This window comes from Anarhichas minor, unplaced genomic scaffold (assembly GCF_050575085.1).
Source record: "Anarhichas minor isolate MPS153535 unplaced genomic scaffold, ASM5057508v1 ptg000026l, whole genome shotgun sequence".
NCBI classification, from domain to species: domain Eukaryota; kingdom Metazoa; phylum Chordata; class Actinopteri; order Perciformes; family Anarhichadidae; genus Anarhichas; species Anarhichas minor.
Window position 1 is genome coordinate 15,100,280 of NW_027466472.1, and position 16,615 is coordinate 15,116,894.

At 41.8% G+C, this 16,615-nt stretch overlaps 1 protein-coding gene across 1 annotated transcript in view; it reads left to right on the forward strand.

The window, feature by feature from the left end:
- The first annotated feature begins 1,026 nt into the window (after positions 1–1,026).
- The window catches only part of robo1 (roundabout, axon guidance receptor, homolog 1 (Drosophila)), a 196,704-nt gene continuing 181,115 nt past the window's right edge, over positions 1,027–16,615 (forward strand). Inside the window, exon 1 of the mRNA XM_076100679.1 lies at positions 1,027–1,499. Coding sequence (XP_075956794.1) covers positions 1,412–1,499 — 88 coding nt within the window. The 5' untranslated portion in view covers positions 1,027–1,411. The remainder of the gene's footprint in view (positions 1,500–16,615) is intronic.

Here is a 16,615-nt window from a genome sequence, read left to right on the forward strand (position 1 = left end):
ATGAGCTCCCCCATGGTTGGGATCTGACAGCCTTTTCACAGGCTCTTCTAATTTAAGAACAGGAGCCGCATATAAAGGGGTGCAAAATTGTTCACTGAGTACCCGAAGATAAGATTGGAGAGAAAGCTAGAAGAGCAAATACGTGTGCTTGTGCCTTCTTTCTCCTGCAAACCTATTACAGAACGGAGAGCAAGAGAGAGACGGGAAGAAAAGGATTGCACAAAAAGGGGGAGCTGCCAGTAATAAGTGGCAAATAGTCCATTTGGTGTTGCATGAATTAAAAGGACATGGAAGTTTAGAAGCATTACAGGGACATTTAACACATGATTGGAAAGAGAACATAGCACAGGAGTAGAAAAGAAATGTGGTTTAGGGTGCGAAACCTTTCCGAGCATCTTTGCTTGGTGAGCATTTTCTTTCCATTGTCACATACGTTCACCTTTTTTACTGTGGGGAGGCGATGCTTAATGCTCCTCATCATCTCAAAAGATGCAAGGCCTGAAGAGACTGAATTTATGATAAAAAGTAAGTCCATCATATTTAAGTTGAAGCATATCCAATTCAAGGAGTAAGTCATGCCTGAAGAAAAAAAGGGCTGTGAAGAGAAAATCAGAGTGCATAGCAGTGCAAAGAGAGGGGGGGGTGAAAGAGAGAGAGAGAGAGAGCGAGAGATACGGAGAAAGACATGGAGACGGAGCAGCCGAGGCTGCCTGCTGGATGTAATCAAACAAGGGTGAACAGGTTGTTCCACAGATGGCTGATCCGGAGAATCCTCCGATTTATTTCCATGCTACAGACGGTCCCTGTCACTATCCGCAGGTGATGTCAGCAGAGCGGCATTGTCTCGCACACACCACTAAACTCCGACACTTTTGTCTCACCTGTCTGAAATCAATATGACACAAAGGCATTTGTTGTTTGTGTGTGTGTGTGTGTGTGTGTGTGTGTGTGTGTGTGTGTGTGTGTGTGTGTGTGTGTACAAAAGGAGATACTGAGTAAGAATTTAGCAACAGAGAAAGTCGATTTGCAATCTTCTTAACATTCTAAGACTGAACTCTCTTCGGATTATAAATTATGGGTTTAACTGCTATACTTTTACAACGTAAAGGAACCTATTAAGTTCCTTTACGTTGTTTATCGTTTGTTATGGAAGCTGCTTTGTATTCACTAATGCTTTAGAATTGCATTAGAAATGCGTCGCTTTAGGTATTATGGTCATGCTGTTTAAATAATTGTTGTTTTGTCCTCCATTTAATTGTAATTTGCACCAGAAATTGAATATCCATTTTTTTTTTCTTTTCTGTTTTTCGACCTAGTGTGGCGCTCAGCAACACAACCAGTCTTTAACTGCTTTCTGTTTACCTCTTTCCCCAGATTGACGCCCAGTGATGCCCGGACAGTGAGCATCATAATGCGTGGCACGTGGTCAGGGGCCACGCCCCTCCTCATAACGGTTCTGCTCAGGCTGGCCCAGGGCCAAGAGGTTCCTTTAGTCCCAGGTAAGACATGTCATATTTCTCTGCACCGGCATGTCTTCTCATCCTCGATGAAGGCTTCATTGTCTGTCTCCATCATCATGGTTTGTCAGTGTGTATGTGTGATTGTCTGACTATTATGTGCGTGACACCTTTGCCGTGGCGTTAATGATCTATTATTGCCATGTGGACCTTGTAGTTGCATCAGTCATTTGGCACCAGAATTGCAACCTTGATATTGGCACAATCTACATTTACATCTATTACAGTCTTTAACAAAGGATTTTCTTTGACAACTCACCTGTTTTAGGTAACCATTTGTCGAGCTGCAGTGCAGTACAATGAGAGAAACAGCTTATTGCTTTCTGATTGGCTGGAAGATACCATGCGCCGGGTGTATGCTGAGAGTGGCTCCAGGCTATGCCGATAAGGATGTAAAGAATAGAATGAATGGAGTTCATCTGGGACATTTGTTACTGAGTAAAAGTGAATATAAAACTATTTCAGAATGTGAAAATCCACTGTGAGCTCTCTGTGGCCTGAATGCACTGACAGCAATCATGCCAATTCTGTCAGTGTGTGCAGGACTAGTTCCCTACCTCAGAAACTAGCAGATGTGCAGAAAGATAGGTGGCGTAGCAACAATTCATTCTTCATGTTGGTGATGCTCTGGGTGTTTCCAGTGTGGCAGATGTTGGACTAAACTCTCTGTTGGTGCTAGCTTCCTAACCTGAGGAGAGTTTGAATAGAAGTGGTGTATAATGATTGAGTGTTTTGGGCATGGTTTGACAGAGGCGTCGAGTCTGAAATGTATTATTGAAGCACTCTGTGGTTTCTGTCAAAAAGTTACAAGGTCATCAATGAATTTCAGATAATCCAGCATCCCAAGTTAAAAAAATAGGGAACCTTGTTTGAGAGCTAGAGGTAAAATTAAAACTTTGTTTTACTCAACTTTTGCAGTTCAGCTCTTAGGAAACAGTCCATGTTAATACTTTATACTGCTAGTGTTGATGGAATTCCATTGACTGTTGGTTTTCATGATTTTGTAAAATTAGTTTAAATGATGCACTTTCCAGGAGAAATAGGCTATTGTCTTGTGGAGGTGTGGACTGTTTTTTTTTTTTACCTTTGCCAGATAAAAACTCCTCAAAATATCTCCGTCTATCATCAATCTACTCTGTTCTGTGTCTTGTTCTCCAAACGATTTTAAATGGGCTTGCTTTTACATGGCTCTTTTGGACCTTTTGAAGAAATGTGTCTTTCTCTCCCATCGGGTCGTGTTATTGAAACGTCTCCCAGTCGCAGATACAGTAAGAGAATCACCTATATGGGTTTCACTGTCACCACACTTGACAGTCCTCTCATGTTGTTGATTTCTCTCCCGTTTCCACCATCGCTCTCATCAGACAGGACGACAGGTCCATTCAGTCCTGCTTAGCGAAGCATTTCACACTCGCTGCTTTTCCGTTATCTACTTTCTCTTTGCTCTTCGCTTCTTTCTATTTGCCTTTCACCTCTCATTCATTTTCTTGTACCATGTCCATGCCACCGTCTTCTTTCTCACCGCGTTGTCTTCCGCCAACACGATCTAGGAAGCAATTTACTTGTCAGGCAAAGGGCAGTGTGTGGCTCCCTGTACTTTGATTTAACGGTGTGTGTGTGTGTGCGCATGTGTATGTGTGTGTGTGCGTGTGTGTGTGTGCGTGTGTGTGAGCACAGGTGAGGGATCACTGCCTTGGCAAAAATGCTTTCAATCACACCCTGGGAGCAGGATTTCTGACTGGCAGCAGTTAGAGCTGTTTTAGGATTGAATTCGTCTCCTAGTGCATTTTGCTTAACACTTACGGCATCAAAGTGCTATAACCAAGAGCTTTCTTATCAGTATCTCCTCTCCCTGATATGCTGTTCTAGTTATGGCTGTAAAGATACAAGGTGATGCCCACAAGAATTGCAAGTGCAGAATGACGTATCCAAGTCTAAGCGTATTGGTGTTGGGAACAAAGATTTGAAAATAGATACCCTTTCTTATGTAAGGCGCTTGACGCCGCAAGCGAAGCGTTCAGCTTCAGCGACAATCCACCCAAAACCAGAGAGGGATGTCAGATCTGAGTCATGGATTGTACTTTCTGCAAATGTGTCAGCATAAAGAAATTGTCATAAATATCTTGATGCAGGGAAGTCTAACTCCGCCAGGACCTTGTGTCTCTCTTTCATATTGTCTCTCAATGAGAGGGAAATGTCAAGGCATCGCTTTGATTTCGATTTTCTTTGCATACTTGCTGACTGACAGCTCTTTTAATTCTCCTGACTTTTAGTAAATAGCAGCAGTTCCCAAAAGGAATGGCTCCCTGTTCTCTTTTTATTATCGTTTTCATCCTCTGGGTTTTCTGAGGTGCTTTGTTAACTTTCTCAGGTTCATCGCTAATGAGCCAGTATCCTGTGTACCTACTGTCTCACTGTAGGAAAAAAGCACAGAAGCCCAGTATGCTAGGAATTACACTCATATTGAACAATTACGCACCTTATTGTTTACATCCGGTGCCAACATTCAACAGGCGTTTGTTTGTTAATGAGTGACTTTTGAGGTAACTTTAACCAAGATACTTTAGCTGCATGACCCTAACTTTAACTTAAACATCCCTCATTTGCAATAACTGCAATATTTACCTAAACTTAACCATGTCATAACCAAGCTCATATTGTAAAAAGTGGGAATTTTGAAAAAACGTATTTTTACAAAACGGGTTTGTAGAATCGCCCAGCTTCCAATATGTTCATTTGACCAGATTCAACCTTCAACTTGCCTGTGATTTTTATTTATTTTTTTACCTCATTTCATGGTGGGGCATACAAGGAAAATGGCTGGTGTTTTTTCAATTTCTAAAGACAAGCATATTTATTCATCTTTACTCTTTCTCAACCAGAGTTGTTTACCTTGCGATTGGTTTTCTCATGTGAAGCATCATCATTTTCCCATAATGCTCTGCTAACCTTAGTTCAACAGGTGGTGCATATCTTTTTCAAGTGGGAGGTGGGTAGTTACAGGAATAGATTTGTTTTATATTCAGTTCAACTGTCCAATTTTTTATTTTTTTTTATTTTTCCTGCATTGTCGTGTTAATAAAATGATGTATCTCAATAGTGTTTGCAGTCTTCTGAGATCTTGTCTTTTGCAGAATAATTATACCGTAGGAAATGTGAAATATTCATAGCTCTGTATGTCTCATGATAGAGAATTTAGTTTACTTCAGGTGAAACTGCCCCTTAATTTGATCGTCTAGACAACCCAACTCCATAACGCGAGATTATTGCATCTTTCATACCACATTGCAAGTCGGACAAATTTAATTTACTCACCCTTCTTCCGTTGTGCAAACAACTTAAAACAAACTCTTTTCCCCCAGACCATCCAATTTTATTTCATGCCATGCTCGCACATGAATTCCTTGTTTAAAACATTCCATTTTCCAGATGTTTTCTCAACTAAAGTGGAAACACAGAGCTGTCCTCATAGATAAGCCGTTCGTCCTCCTACATCCTGTGACTCATGCATATCAGTTGGGAGAGCTAGGCCCCGTGTTGCACTGTGGGTTCTACCTCTTCCTTTTACATTCAGTATTCAGCTTGCACACCACCCTGCGGGTGATTAAATATGTGGTTAATACAGCACCATGAGAGTATTGAATTACACAAGAGCCATGCTGACCTTTTTAAATTACAGAACCAATTGTGCAAGACAGCAGAGGAAGTTTATAACAGGTACTGCCAAGATGGAGCCCCGAGGAGAATGGATCTGCTGCCGCTGTCCTGCTGACGCTCTATTAGTGTTCTGCATTATAAGCACCCTATTTGACACTCACTTTGGGTCTCATTGGACGGCAAATTATTTGTCTCTTTGTCTCTCAATCTTGTGTACAAACAGCCATTAGACTAGCGCATTCTTGCAGATGAGCCAAAACACACACGCGCCCTCACACAAACTAATTTGACATTTCATTTCACCGTTGATGAGACACGTATCACTCTTGACACACAGTGTAGCCTCACTCCATAAATCTTGATCACTGGCCTCTTTTCTCACATGCATCCTTGTCAGCATATTTGCTTTGCTGATATCTGAAGGTCGTTTCTGATGTCTGATCTAATTTGAAGCTAAAGCCAGAAAAATGAAGCAGTCTACTTTGGCACCAGTCGCACGAGTCCATGGAGTCACAGCCATTTTTCAGGGATGGCTGTACTCATCTTCAATCCCCATCGAGAGAATTCGAAGCCTGACTGGCAGCCATACAAAAATCTTTGCTTGGCAAAGGGCAGACAAAAGCTTTTTACCAATGAAGTAGTCAAAATAAAATATCCTGACACTAAAAACCAAGTATTTTTCTCCCCTTGCCAACTTTCAAGAGTGATTTCTGATTGCTTTATACAGCACTTTGCAAAATGTCCTGTAATTGTATTTAGGTGAAAAATCCAGATTTCAACACTGTGTTTTATTCTTCTCTCTCAGGGGAGATTGTGCCATTATTGAAGAAGGAAAAGGATTGAAAGCCTGGCATTTCATATAATGAAATTCTTGTGACTGACTGTTTTTTTTTGTGGAGAACGATACAATTTAGGGACACCATTCATTCCATTAAGACATATTAAAAAGCTTTGTCAAAAAATGGCTAGACTACGTAGTCCCTTTCTCTGAGCACTGTCCATACCGATGTCTAAAAGCAAACCAATCGTACTCTTGTCAGTTGAAACTGCACATGTGCTTATCCCAGTCGTCACTCCATGCATTATTTTATCTTTTCACTTTCCTTCTACAAACGATAACCGATATCGTGCATTCACGGCTATGTTGTGTGTTGTTTGTGGTTTAATCTGTTCCAACACCAGTATGTAGGATTTATGGTAGTATTTGTGTTCAGGGAGCAACGTGTTTGTTTTTGTGTTAAATGGAATCAAAGCAAGGCATGCTGATGCAATAGTTTACAGTGGAACTAAAGTCATTGTTGGGCGTTTGCAGACGAGGCTTGAATCAAATGTCAGGAAATCTCTTGTGCTTCCTACTGACTGAATGTGGACTATGTCTGAACTGTAGATGGGTATGCACACTTATGGTTTGGTGCAGCACCAATCACTGTGGTATCTGAAGGCCTTACGTCCTGGATATGTTTTACATTTTCTCTCACTAAGATATAAATGATTTACTGTTGGATTGACGGTTTTACTATTATATGCATTGGCTCTAAGGCCATGAGGTTGATATTTCTAATTTTAAGTAAATTATATCTAACTATGTGGATGGATTGTCATGAAATTTGGTAAGTTCTTCCATGTTCCCCTCAGGATGAATTGTAATAACTGCGGTGATCCATTAACGCCTCAGCTCACTGGGTCAAATCATTTTTTTTTCCAGAAACTTTGATTTTGAATAAAATACCTGCATTGCCATTCCTGTCAGCCTCAGCTGTTCTTTGTGTTTTTTGCTATTTAGTAAATGTTAGTGTGCTAATAAGCCAAGAAAAAAATCGGCATATTAGCTGTGAGAACGTTAGCACATTAGCATTAAGCTCAAATTACCACTGTAGTAACCTCGCAGAGCTGCTGACATTGATGTAGACTTTGCGAGATTTTGTTTTGAAAAATCAATCGGTCCCAAATCCCAACCATAATTAAAATTTTTGGAAGTAATGTTTCCATACATATCATGTGCTATGTGCTACTGCTGTAGGCACATGTTATACTTATGACATCCAATTAAAAATGACATGTTATTACTTTCAGTTATTAATTTTTGTTTTGTAGGTGACACACTTACATTTTTTACATAATTTCTTTTCATTCATAACTTATTTTTTTCTCTGTGTTGTTTTTGCATTTCTGAGGATGCAATAATTCCATGAAGAAACAATATTAATCTGTTAAAATAATTTAAAAAAATGTTTTTTTCCAAATGAAACGACTTTGCTCACAGATAAGCGTATTGTTTAAAGTATCTGACAATATTCCTCTGTCCTGGGGCATATACAGAGAGCCCAGTGCTTATCATCTGCCTGCCTCTCACTCCATCCGACCACCATTTAATTACACAGCAGGCACAAGCCAGCGTTTCCTCATCATACTCCCTCCACCCCCAGGCCATCATTTAATGATGAAAAATCTGCTCCTGGAGGTTTGGGCATTTGTTTTTGTTTTATTATTCACCTTCTTTTTATTTTCTGGGCTTTTCTCTTGTTGTCATGGAGGTGTGTGTGTGTGTCAGGGGGTGTTTTTGTACACAGCCGGCTTGTTTCTTTTATATTTTGCTCCGAGGCTTGAAAGTTGATGTCCTTAACTCGAGTGTGCTTTTTCTTTATTCCACACCTTCAGCTACAGCTTCACATGTATCCAGGGTGACTTCCCCTTGAACCTCAGCACTGTTGAGGCTGAATCTATAACAAAGTCAGTCCAAGGGGACAGCGGGATTTAGGGCAGGGCGCACTTTCTGTAAAGAACCAAAAGACGACTCTTCTAAAAAAGCAAGACATCAAGGTGAACTCTAATTAGACTGAAAAAAAGTTTGATAATATCAGATGCTTTAAGTCATTGCCAACAGTTTAAGCAAGATCAACAGAAATGGCTGAAGCTGTAATATCATCAAAACATTTTGCTGACTAATTTAGCAATCATTACCACCTACACACTTACAACCTCTTAAGCATACTAAGTAAAAGTTAGGCCATTCTTAATCTAATTCAGAACATCCTTCAAGCAGCAACATGACATTTTTCTATTGAATATTCATACAATATAATGGTTAAAATAAGGATTTATGGATGAAAATTCCCCTTGTGTTTGAATGTGACAAAGAAAAACACAATGAACTCGCTTCCCATTCTACATGATTGCTTTTAAATCAAATACAAAGCAATGTGGGAGCAGTTAATGTAATAATATAATCGCTGCATATGCAACCCCGCCATACCGTGTGTGTGTATGTGTGTGTGTATACACATCTATGTATGTGTGATATGGTGTGCTGTGCATGCAGCAGAGTTTAAGGATTTCCATAGAGACATGACATAGGCACCCCGTTCCTCAATCTACCCCACACCCACCCCCTCACACACACACACACACACACACACACACATCCCTCTTACAGGGTTTGTGCTGTAGGGCTGCGGGAGAGTGTCATCGCACAAATGAATTTCTCCTCACATCCCTCTCTCCATTAAAGAACCTGTTTGTGCTCCTACAGCAGCACGCAGCAGTCCCCCTGCAGCTGTTTGTGCTCTCGGACACAAGTACTTGTTATTTATACCTGTGCTGTGTGGCTACCTGCATCTCATGCACACAATATAACACCGTGTCTCTCTTGCCACATTCACTTTTTAAAAATTAACTAATGTTCATGCATGTTAATGGATGATTTCCTTTTTGCCCTCAAGTCATTTGATTTTGTTCAGATTTTGTCAAATCACTGTGGAGGCTTTCTTGCTTCCATATTGTAGGTATATGAAGTATATTTCCAGCAGGCAAATCCAAACAGTAATAATAACTTATCCTTTAAACACAATAACATCATAGTAATTAAAAAAACAAAAAAAGGTTTAACTCAAAATGTAATATTACCTATATTAACTATTTGCCTTAAAGAAATGTTTATATTATTCAACCAATCTGCAAACCTTTGTTTTATTCCTATGCGTCCAGCACACTTTAATTCAGTCACATTTGAACTGGAAGTTGAAGTTTTAAAGGACAGTCAAATATGACGCAGTTAGTCTCAGCAAGAAACATTTGTCAATTTTCACACACTCAGGAGCCGTGTTGTTCTGGTTTAACATGTGATGAGGCGCGCAACAGGCATCCGTCTCCACAAACTGTTGATTTGGATGCTGTACTCAGCTGTGCAGATTGGGCACACTGAGGGAAATAGCAGACAAACTGAGCAACATCCGCCATTGGAAATCTATGTGTCTACTGGCTTGGCAAGACAATGAACATCTCTGTTTGTCTCCCCAGAAATCCCATACAGAGATTTCCAGACATATTTGTTGATTTTCTCTTTATGGCCAAGGCAATTTTGGCTAATCAGAATATTGTGTGTGTGTGTGTGTGTGTGTGTACAGCGGAGTGGATTAGTTAGCACAGCGTGAAAAGTTTTTAGATTTAGGGGAAAAAGCAGTTGGATGCAAATCCCTGCAGAAAGACGCCGCTTAATCTTGATGATCCATTGAATTTGAGCTTTAAAGACTCGGTACCACTGGGTATTCTGTGCATGGAGCCTAAATGGCCTTTGTAAAGTACTGAATTGCGAGCTCAATTTCCCATGCACGCTCATCTTTTCCCTTTCCTATTCGAGACAAGATATTGGAGATGATCCCCCTATTCTGGCAAGTGGCCGTTTTAAATGGAAGCTATTTCAGCTCTTTCATTTGTCAATCAGTCTGAAGAGCGAGTCTCCAACGGTGGCTCAATGTGAGACTGTAATTGTCAGCGTCCCCTTCTGCCCAATGCCCAGCGCGGTGTTTTGCATCTGAAAGGATCCTGAAAGAAGACTTGAGCGGTGAATTAATACCCAAACCGCCTTTTGTCTCCATCACTTTGGCTTTTGCTGCCATGAGACACTGAGACACACAGACAATCGATGAGGAAGAGGAGAGGAGACGAGGAAGGAGGGGGTCTGGTCATTTTTTTTAATCTCTTTCTCAGTGAAAACTGCAACAATCAGCTCAGGGGGTTGGACGTGTAGGTGCCTTCTCCGGTGTTCATCTTTAGTGAAGAGTGATAGAAAGATTGGGCGGATTTTTTACTATCCATCCTTTGTTAGAAATAGTCTCAGATGTAAAGATTGCAGATCACCAAGTCAAATCTTATTGGAGATGCTTGAGCTAAGATTCAATGCATATTATAGGACATGCAACACTCACTCTGATCAATAAATCAACCACCACTGACAAATAATGCCCATTATTCCTTGTTTCGGTATATTCAGATGGCCTCGTCCCCATTAGTCGCATGCCCTGTTTACCTATACACACTCAAATACAGACGCTTTTGTGATTGAACCATAAAAAAACCGTGCTGGTGCCACCCCACTAGCCCACTAGTATTAAAAAAACACAAATGATACATCGTGATTTGGGGAAGTTGAAAAAGGTTGAACTTTATGCAAAGCACCTCTAACGCGTGGGTCTGACAACCAGGCATCCGCCAGTGGTTTTTATTCTCACAGTTGAAGTGTAGTATTATAGTATTGTTACGGTTCACAGAGTTGTTTTCTACTCAACTACGATCTAAGATCTGTCTTTTTATATGTTGTGCAGTGTGGAAAAGCCAAATGAAATCCTTCCTAATTCAAAGATGTAAAACAATAAAACGTAAAAACTTCCAGGAGAGAGTGAACACTGCTTTATAGACGATGTGTCTGTTTGTGTGAATGCACTGTAAAACACCGAGGGGGTAGCCAGGCTGTACCGTGTGCTGTCGAGACTTCCCAACGCTGAGGTGTCGAGCAAAATGTGTGTATGTGTGTCTGTGTTGGTGATGTGAAATATTAATGTGCATTGTGCTACAGCAGAAGGTCAGGTGCATGGAGAGAATATGGATGGAGTCTAAAAGTCAAAAACAGGATTTAGTTACTTAACTTCCACACAGAGTACTTCTCACACATTTTAAACTTTGTTGGAATGAATACTTATTCCCGACATGGCATTTTGCAATACGACATCCAAGTTTGCCTGCATATCAACATCAACATTCCAGCCACAGCTGCGTATGTGGTCCCGGTCTACCTTTCCATTCAGAGAAACGATAACCAAGCTATGATTCTACGGGCCGGCTGATAGTAGTCCGTCAGGCAGCCCGGCATCAATTGTGTTTTTAGGAAATGAAACGCTGCTATTTTATGAGTTTCCCTTATCTCCTCTTAATGTTGTTGTCCCAACTGCACCCTCACAATCTCCACGGGCACTCTTAGCCCAGTTAGAACACGATGCGGTCTACGGCACACGTAATGATTTGGATAAGAAATGTTCGGGGACATTGGGAGATATGGATTACTGTCTACACTTAAGAAACTTTCCTGTTTTGATATAATAGTAGCTAAGAGGAAAGATTAAAAAACAAAAATGTCTCTGCTTCAATTTTGAGCTATGGCCAGACGATACCATAACGTTTGACTCTGTGTTTGCCCTTCTTTATGACTGTCTCTCCCTAAACGTTGATACGTTCCTCACAGTATCATACTCTCTTTTCCTGCATGACATGAGGGAGACAGACCAGGTGATCTTAGCTGCAGCAAAGCCTCTGTTTGATGGGCTGTAAGAGATTTCCCTGGACAAAGTCCTCGCACTGATGATCATGTCCAGGTAATAAGCCTGATATACAGCCCCATTTCCCTAATGTTTACGGCTGCCACATGCAGCTTTAATTAACGAAAGAGGTGCTCCTGTTGCTCCGGAACAACCTCACCTGATCAATTATTTCCATTTAGAAGCACACATATTCACGCACTCGACGATAAAAGTCAAATGGAAATGGACTTTAAAGCAGCAAATTTTCCGAATGACGGCTGAAATCAGGCGAGGAAACAAAATGCCATCCAGGAAAATGGTGCGCACAAAGACGGCGGGAAATTAATTTTCAACAAAAAGCCGGTGGCAGATTTCCACCCTTATCTCTCCACGTGAACTTCACAAGGAGCAGAATGACATTGGTTTTATTACCGCGAAGCATTGATGACGAGCTGGATGAGCGAAAGTGCTGACGAGAGGGAACGGACGGGCATTCAGTCACTGGCTGCGTGCCCGTCACAGGCGCTCAAGGATGCTGAGAGGACGTTGGCCTCTGTCATGTGATTGCCTGGATGAGGAGACCTATGGCAGGGCCAGGTATCGGGGGGTTAAACACACACACACACACACACACACAGCTGGGGCACAATATCTAAGAAAAGGGAAAACCTTCATGCACTTAGTCAGACACAATAGACTCCCACAGCTACACAGACTCCACACACTATACATTCACACACATTTGTTTGTATAGACAGCTTAGATAGTGATGGTGATGATGGCGACGCTGATGCAGGTAGAACCCCAACAGCTTTCAGGTGGCTTTTGTCGGCTTCTCTGCTCCTTTTTCTGCCTCCTCTTGAATCCATATGTTGCACTTCCCCCCCACTCTCTCCGTCTCATATTAATGTCGTTTCTCCAACAGTGAGGGCAAGGCAGAACAGAGCTGCCTCCACCATCTTGCCATTCTTTGCCGAGTTGTATTGCCTGTGTCTGTCACACCTTCAGGCTTTGGTGCACAAGTGCAGCTGTGTACTCAGCATTCAGTTTTATCAGCTCTGTGGAGTCGACTGCACAAGGTGTAGCTTGAAGGTTACAGTGCCCCGTGAGCAGCAGCTATTCAAAATGATATATTGATATATCCTTCACACCCATTTTGCTGGTATAACATTAGTATTAGTCACAGTTTGTTATGCCCGGATAGATTTGATGGTTAGCTAATTGCTACTGTTTGAGAATTTTTGACCGGTTGAAGCTACAATTGGTAACTTTGATAAAAGATAACTTTTTGTCATATTTGCTCAAACTGTCACTATGTCCTGACAGTAGTACATGAGAAAGATAATTTGTGAAAAAAATCGAATTCCTCTGCGTGCTTCAAATGGCATTTGTTAAATACCACCGCACCCAGATAAAAAAAACAACCAATCAGAGGCGAGGAGTCTCCAACGCAGCCTTACAATCACTGCTCATGCATCTTGTGAACTCAATAAGAGAATGAGCATATGTCAGGATGGTGACAGTTTAAAAAACCTCTCAACTGTAACTTAAATATAAATAAATATATATATATAAAAAAAAACTGAACCTCTCCTTTAGGAACAATCAGTATCTTCCACTAAACAGGATCTATACCATGTATGCATAGACAGAAGTGTGAAATATACCAGTGTGAATAAGAGACACAAAGGCTGCTTTAGGGTGTTAAAGTACGTGTCTACGCCAGATGAAGGACTGAATGAGTCTGGTTTATGTCCAAACATGGTTACATGTGGGTGTGTCAACATCCATCTGTGGTTAACTGTGGATGTGGGCTCCTGCACATGTGCATAATTTTACAATGACACATAATGAATTCACAATAATGAGATGTGTTACAATATGTACGCAGGAGATTACACATTTGGTGGAGCGACCGCATATGCATACGCTGCCTTTGTGCATAAATAGACCTTTTCTGGCTTTTATGAGTTTTTTGCCTCCGACTCCAGAGACTTGGCAAGACTGTGATGCACACATTCTTTTGCATTTGCATAAATGAATGGACAGTATGGACAGTTATTAATGGTTAAAGACTTTCTGTTGTGAAGTCTCGTGAGCGATTTGACAGATTTGTGAGGACATAAAACTTGACAACAGCACAATACGGCCTCCTCAGTGTCTGTGACATCGTCTCCCTGCCATTCTCCATGCATTGTTTTGACTGAAATGAATTACCTCCAGTGCCCTTTATCGCTGTGACAATGCAAAGAGATGTGAAGTTGACAGTGTCAACTTCATTACTTCTCATTTCCATATGAACAACAGCGCTGAAGAGGCCTTCAACCTGCCCACTTACCTCTGCTCTGCTCATAAATTGCATGACGCTGATATACGCGCACACACAGAGTTATTCACACATTCCACTCCACCAGGACATTACCATAGATAACTGCCCCTCACAATCTCTGACAGGTCTTTCTTCTTCTTTCTGTCTGTGATAAAGTATCAGACTATCTAGATGAAGTGCTGGCAGGGACTGGGGGTGTGAGGGACAGTGTCCCTTTGCCAGGGCCACTCATTAATTGGCCACTGGAATGTATAGGACTTCGATTCATATAGATTGCGGCCAGGTGGCGGTGGAGGCTCCAGGGTGCCTTATCAAAGGGCTGCGCTGCTCCAGACCTTTGTGTGTTGGGTCATTAATCTTGCTGTCAGTGGACTGTCATTCGAAGTATCTTTTGCCTCACCCCTCACCCCTCTCTCTCTTCGTCCTGACCGCCCGGGGTTGTGAGTGCAGAAGAAAAGGCGGCCAGTCTCTCTGAGGCTTCCACCCGAACACCACTCATCTAATCACTTGATCAGAGTCGTGTTTGATGACGAGTGCGCTGAGTGGAGGTTGGCCCGAGAGACCCACGGGCTGGCTCATCTTTACCTGTTACTGATTGGAAGTAAAACTATGAGAGAACCAAACTACACAGGCTGTTGAGCTTTTCTACTCGTACATGTTGCACCATGGACGTCTGGTCTTTCTAAAGGCTTTCTTTTGTGTTAGAAAATATACTATGAAAGGATGTTGGATACCTGTCCAGCCACAGTGAAGCATAATAAACGTTTTTGCATGCTGAACAAGTGGCCCGAGGAAGAAACTGTCCTCGCAGCGTGCTGACACGGCCATTCTGTGCATGTCTGAGGGGGAGGCCAAGGTGCTGAGCTCATGTTTCCCGACCCAGCAAGCAACAGCAGTAAGCAGAGCGTCGTGATTGGAATAGGACCACAACACTCTCACTCAACATGGCTTAAGTCGCAGTCTAACTGTTAATCGCAGAAATTCCCTTTTTTTTTTTTTATGCCCTTCAGTTTTTCATATATGTGTTTTTGTCAAGTCGGCTGCTCTGAGGAAAGAGCCCGTCGCTTATCATACCAGAGAGATGAATTACAGAATTGAAAGAGAAAGTTATTTATGAGCTGTGATAAAGTGTGATTTCCCTTCAGAGTGAAATTAATGACAACATTTCCTTTTCACTCGATGCAAAAGCTGTATCTCCTGAAAGTGCATGTTGAATTGAATAAATTAATCCGATGTTTCGATCTTTCATCCATCTTCTTTTGTCACTTTCAATTACATTTCCAAAGGAACTTGAGGAGATGCAGGTAAAGCATATGCAAAGATTTGCATCCCTCATCCGGCTCTTTATAGTTAAAATGGGTTTTGTTTAAAGAAAGTTCCCTCGCCATCCTCAATGACGAGAGGCCGGTCACCACTGAGCCTTTTGTCAAAGTGCTACTTTCACATACACTATGACAGTGATAATAACGAATGGCGGGACACTCTCTTTTTAACAGCACCAAATGTATCCAGCTTAGCAATTACAGACTTTAATGAGCCCTTTAATGACAGATTCAACACTTGTCTTGTAATTTTATAGTAGCAATATAAATCGATGGAGAAATTCCCCTGCCATTTTGGAAAAAAAACAAAAAACTCCAACATGTGCCCAGTGAAAGACATTGGCACTCTATCTATTTAAAATCACATAGATAGTCATTAGGGATGAGTGTGTCAGTGTGGAAGGGTTTTACTGCATTGGCCAGCGCTGATTGCTCCGGGAGGGATCTGCAGGGTTATGTCAAGGTGACCGTGTCAATGTGTCATTCCTGAGCGCCCTCATGCAGAACATTGCTTATTTATACATCTGATTTCTCTATTCAATTGCTTTTGCTGCTCCGGCGACAACGAATCAAGCCCAATTCCCCAAAGAAGCCTGACAATCAATAGCGAGGTAGCTGACGCAGCGCTCTGGGACGGGGTGTGAGTGAGGAGCTGACGGGGCTCCCATCACTCCTGCGTGACACGTCTTCAGTACATTTGACATGTGCCGTCAAACACCAGGCCCTCACCGCTATACCGCGTCAGCGCTACGGACGTCTGCAGTAAAGATTTACGCAGGTTTCATTCTATTTCATTACTTTCTTCGTTGGGATTGTGCCATTCCAGCTAGGTCAGCTTTTTACAGTCAACTGTACACCCACACATGTACTGTATTTGTACCTGTCGATTGGCTGGTGTATGTGGTGGTGTTTTCCGCCACCGAAGCTTTCAGAAGTCTTGACGTTTCCAGATGTTTCTGCTCTCCTGCCATATGTTCGATGAGAACCGGGCTGCTTAGTATTGATTTACCATCAGTCATGTGGTGATGCTGGGTCCAGCATTGAGGAATACTCCCCATGGCTGGAAGCAAAATGGATAGATAATGGATGAGCTATTGGAATGCACCATCCTCATGTGTGTCAAAGTGGTATCAAGATAATGTTTCTGTGTACAAATATGCATTTCACTAAGCTGGAGTCTCTCTTTGCTTGATGCATCTGGACTCTACTCTCTTCTCTTTG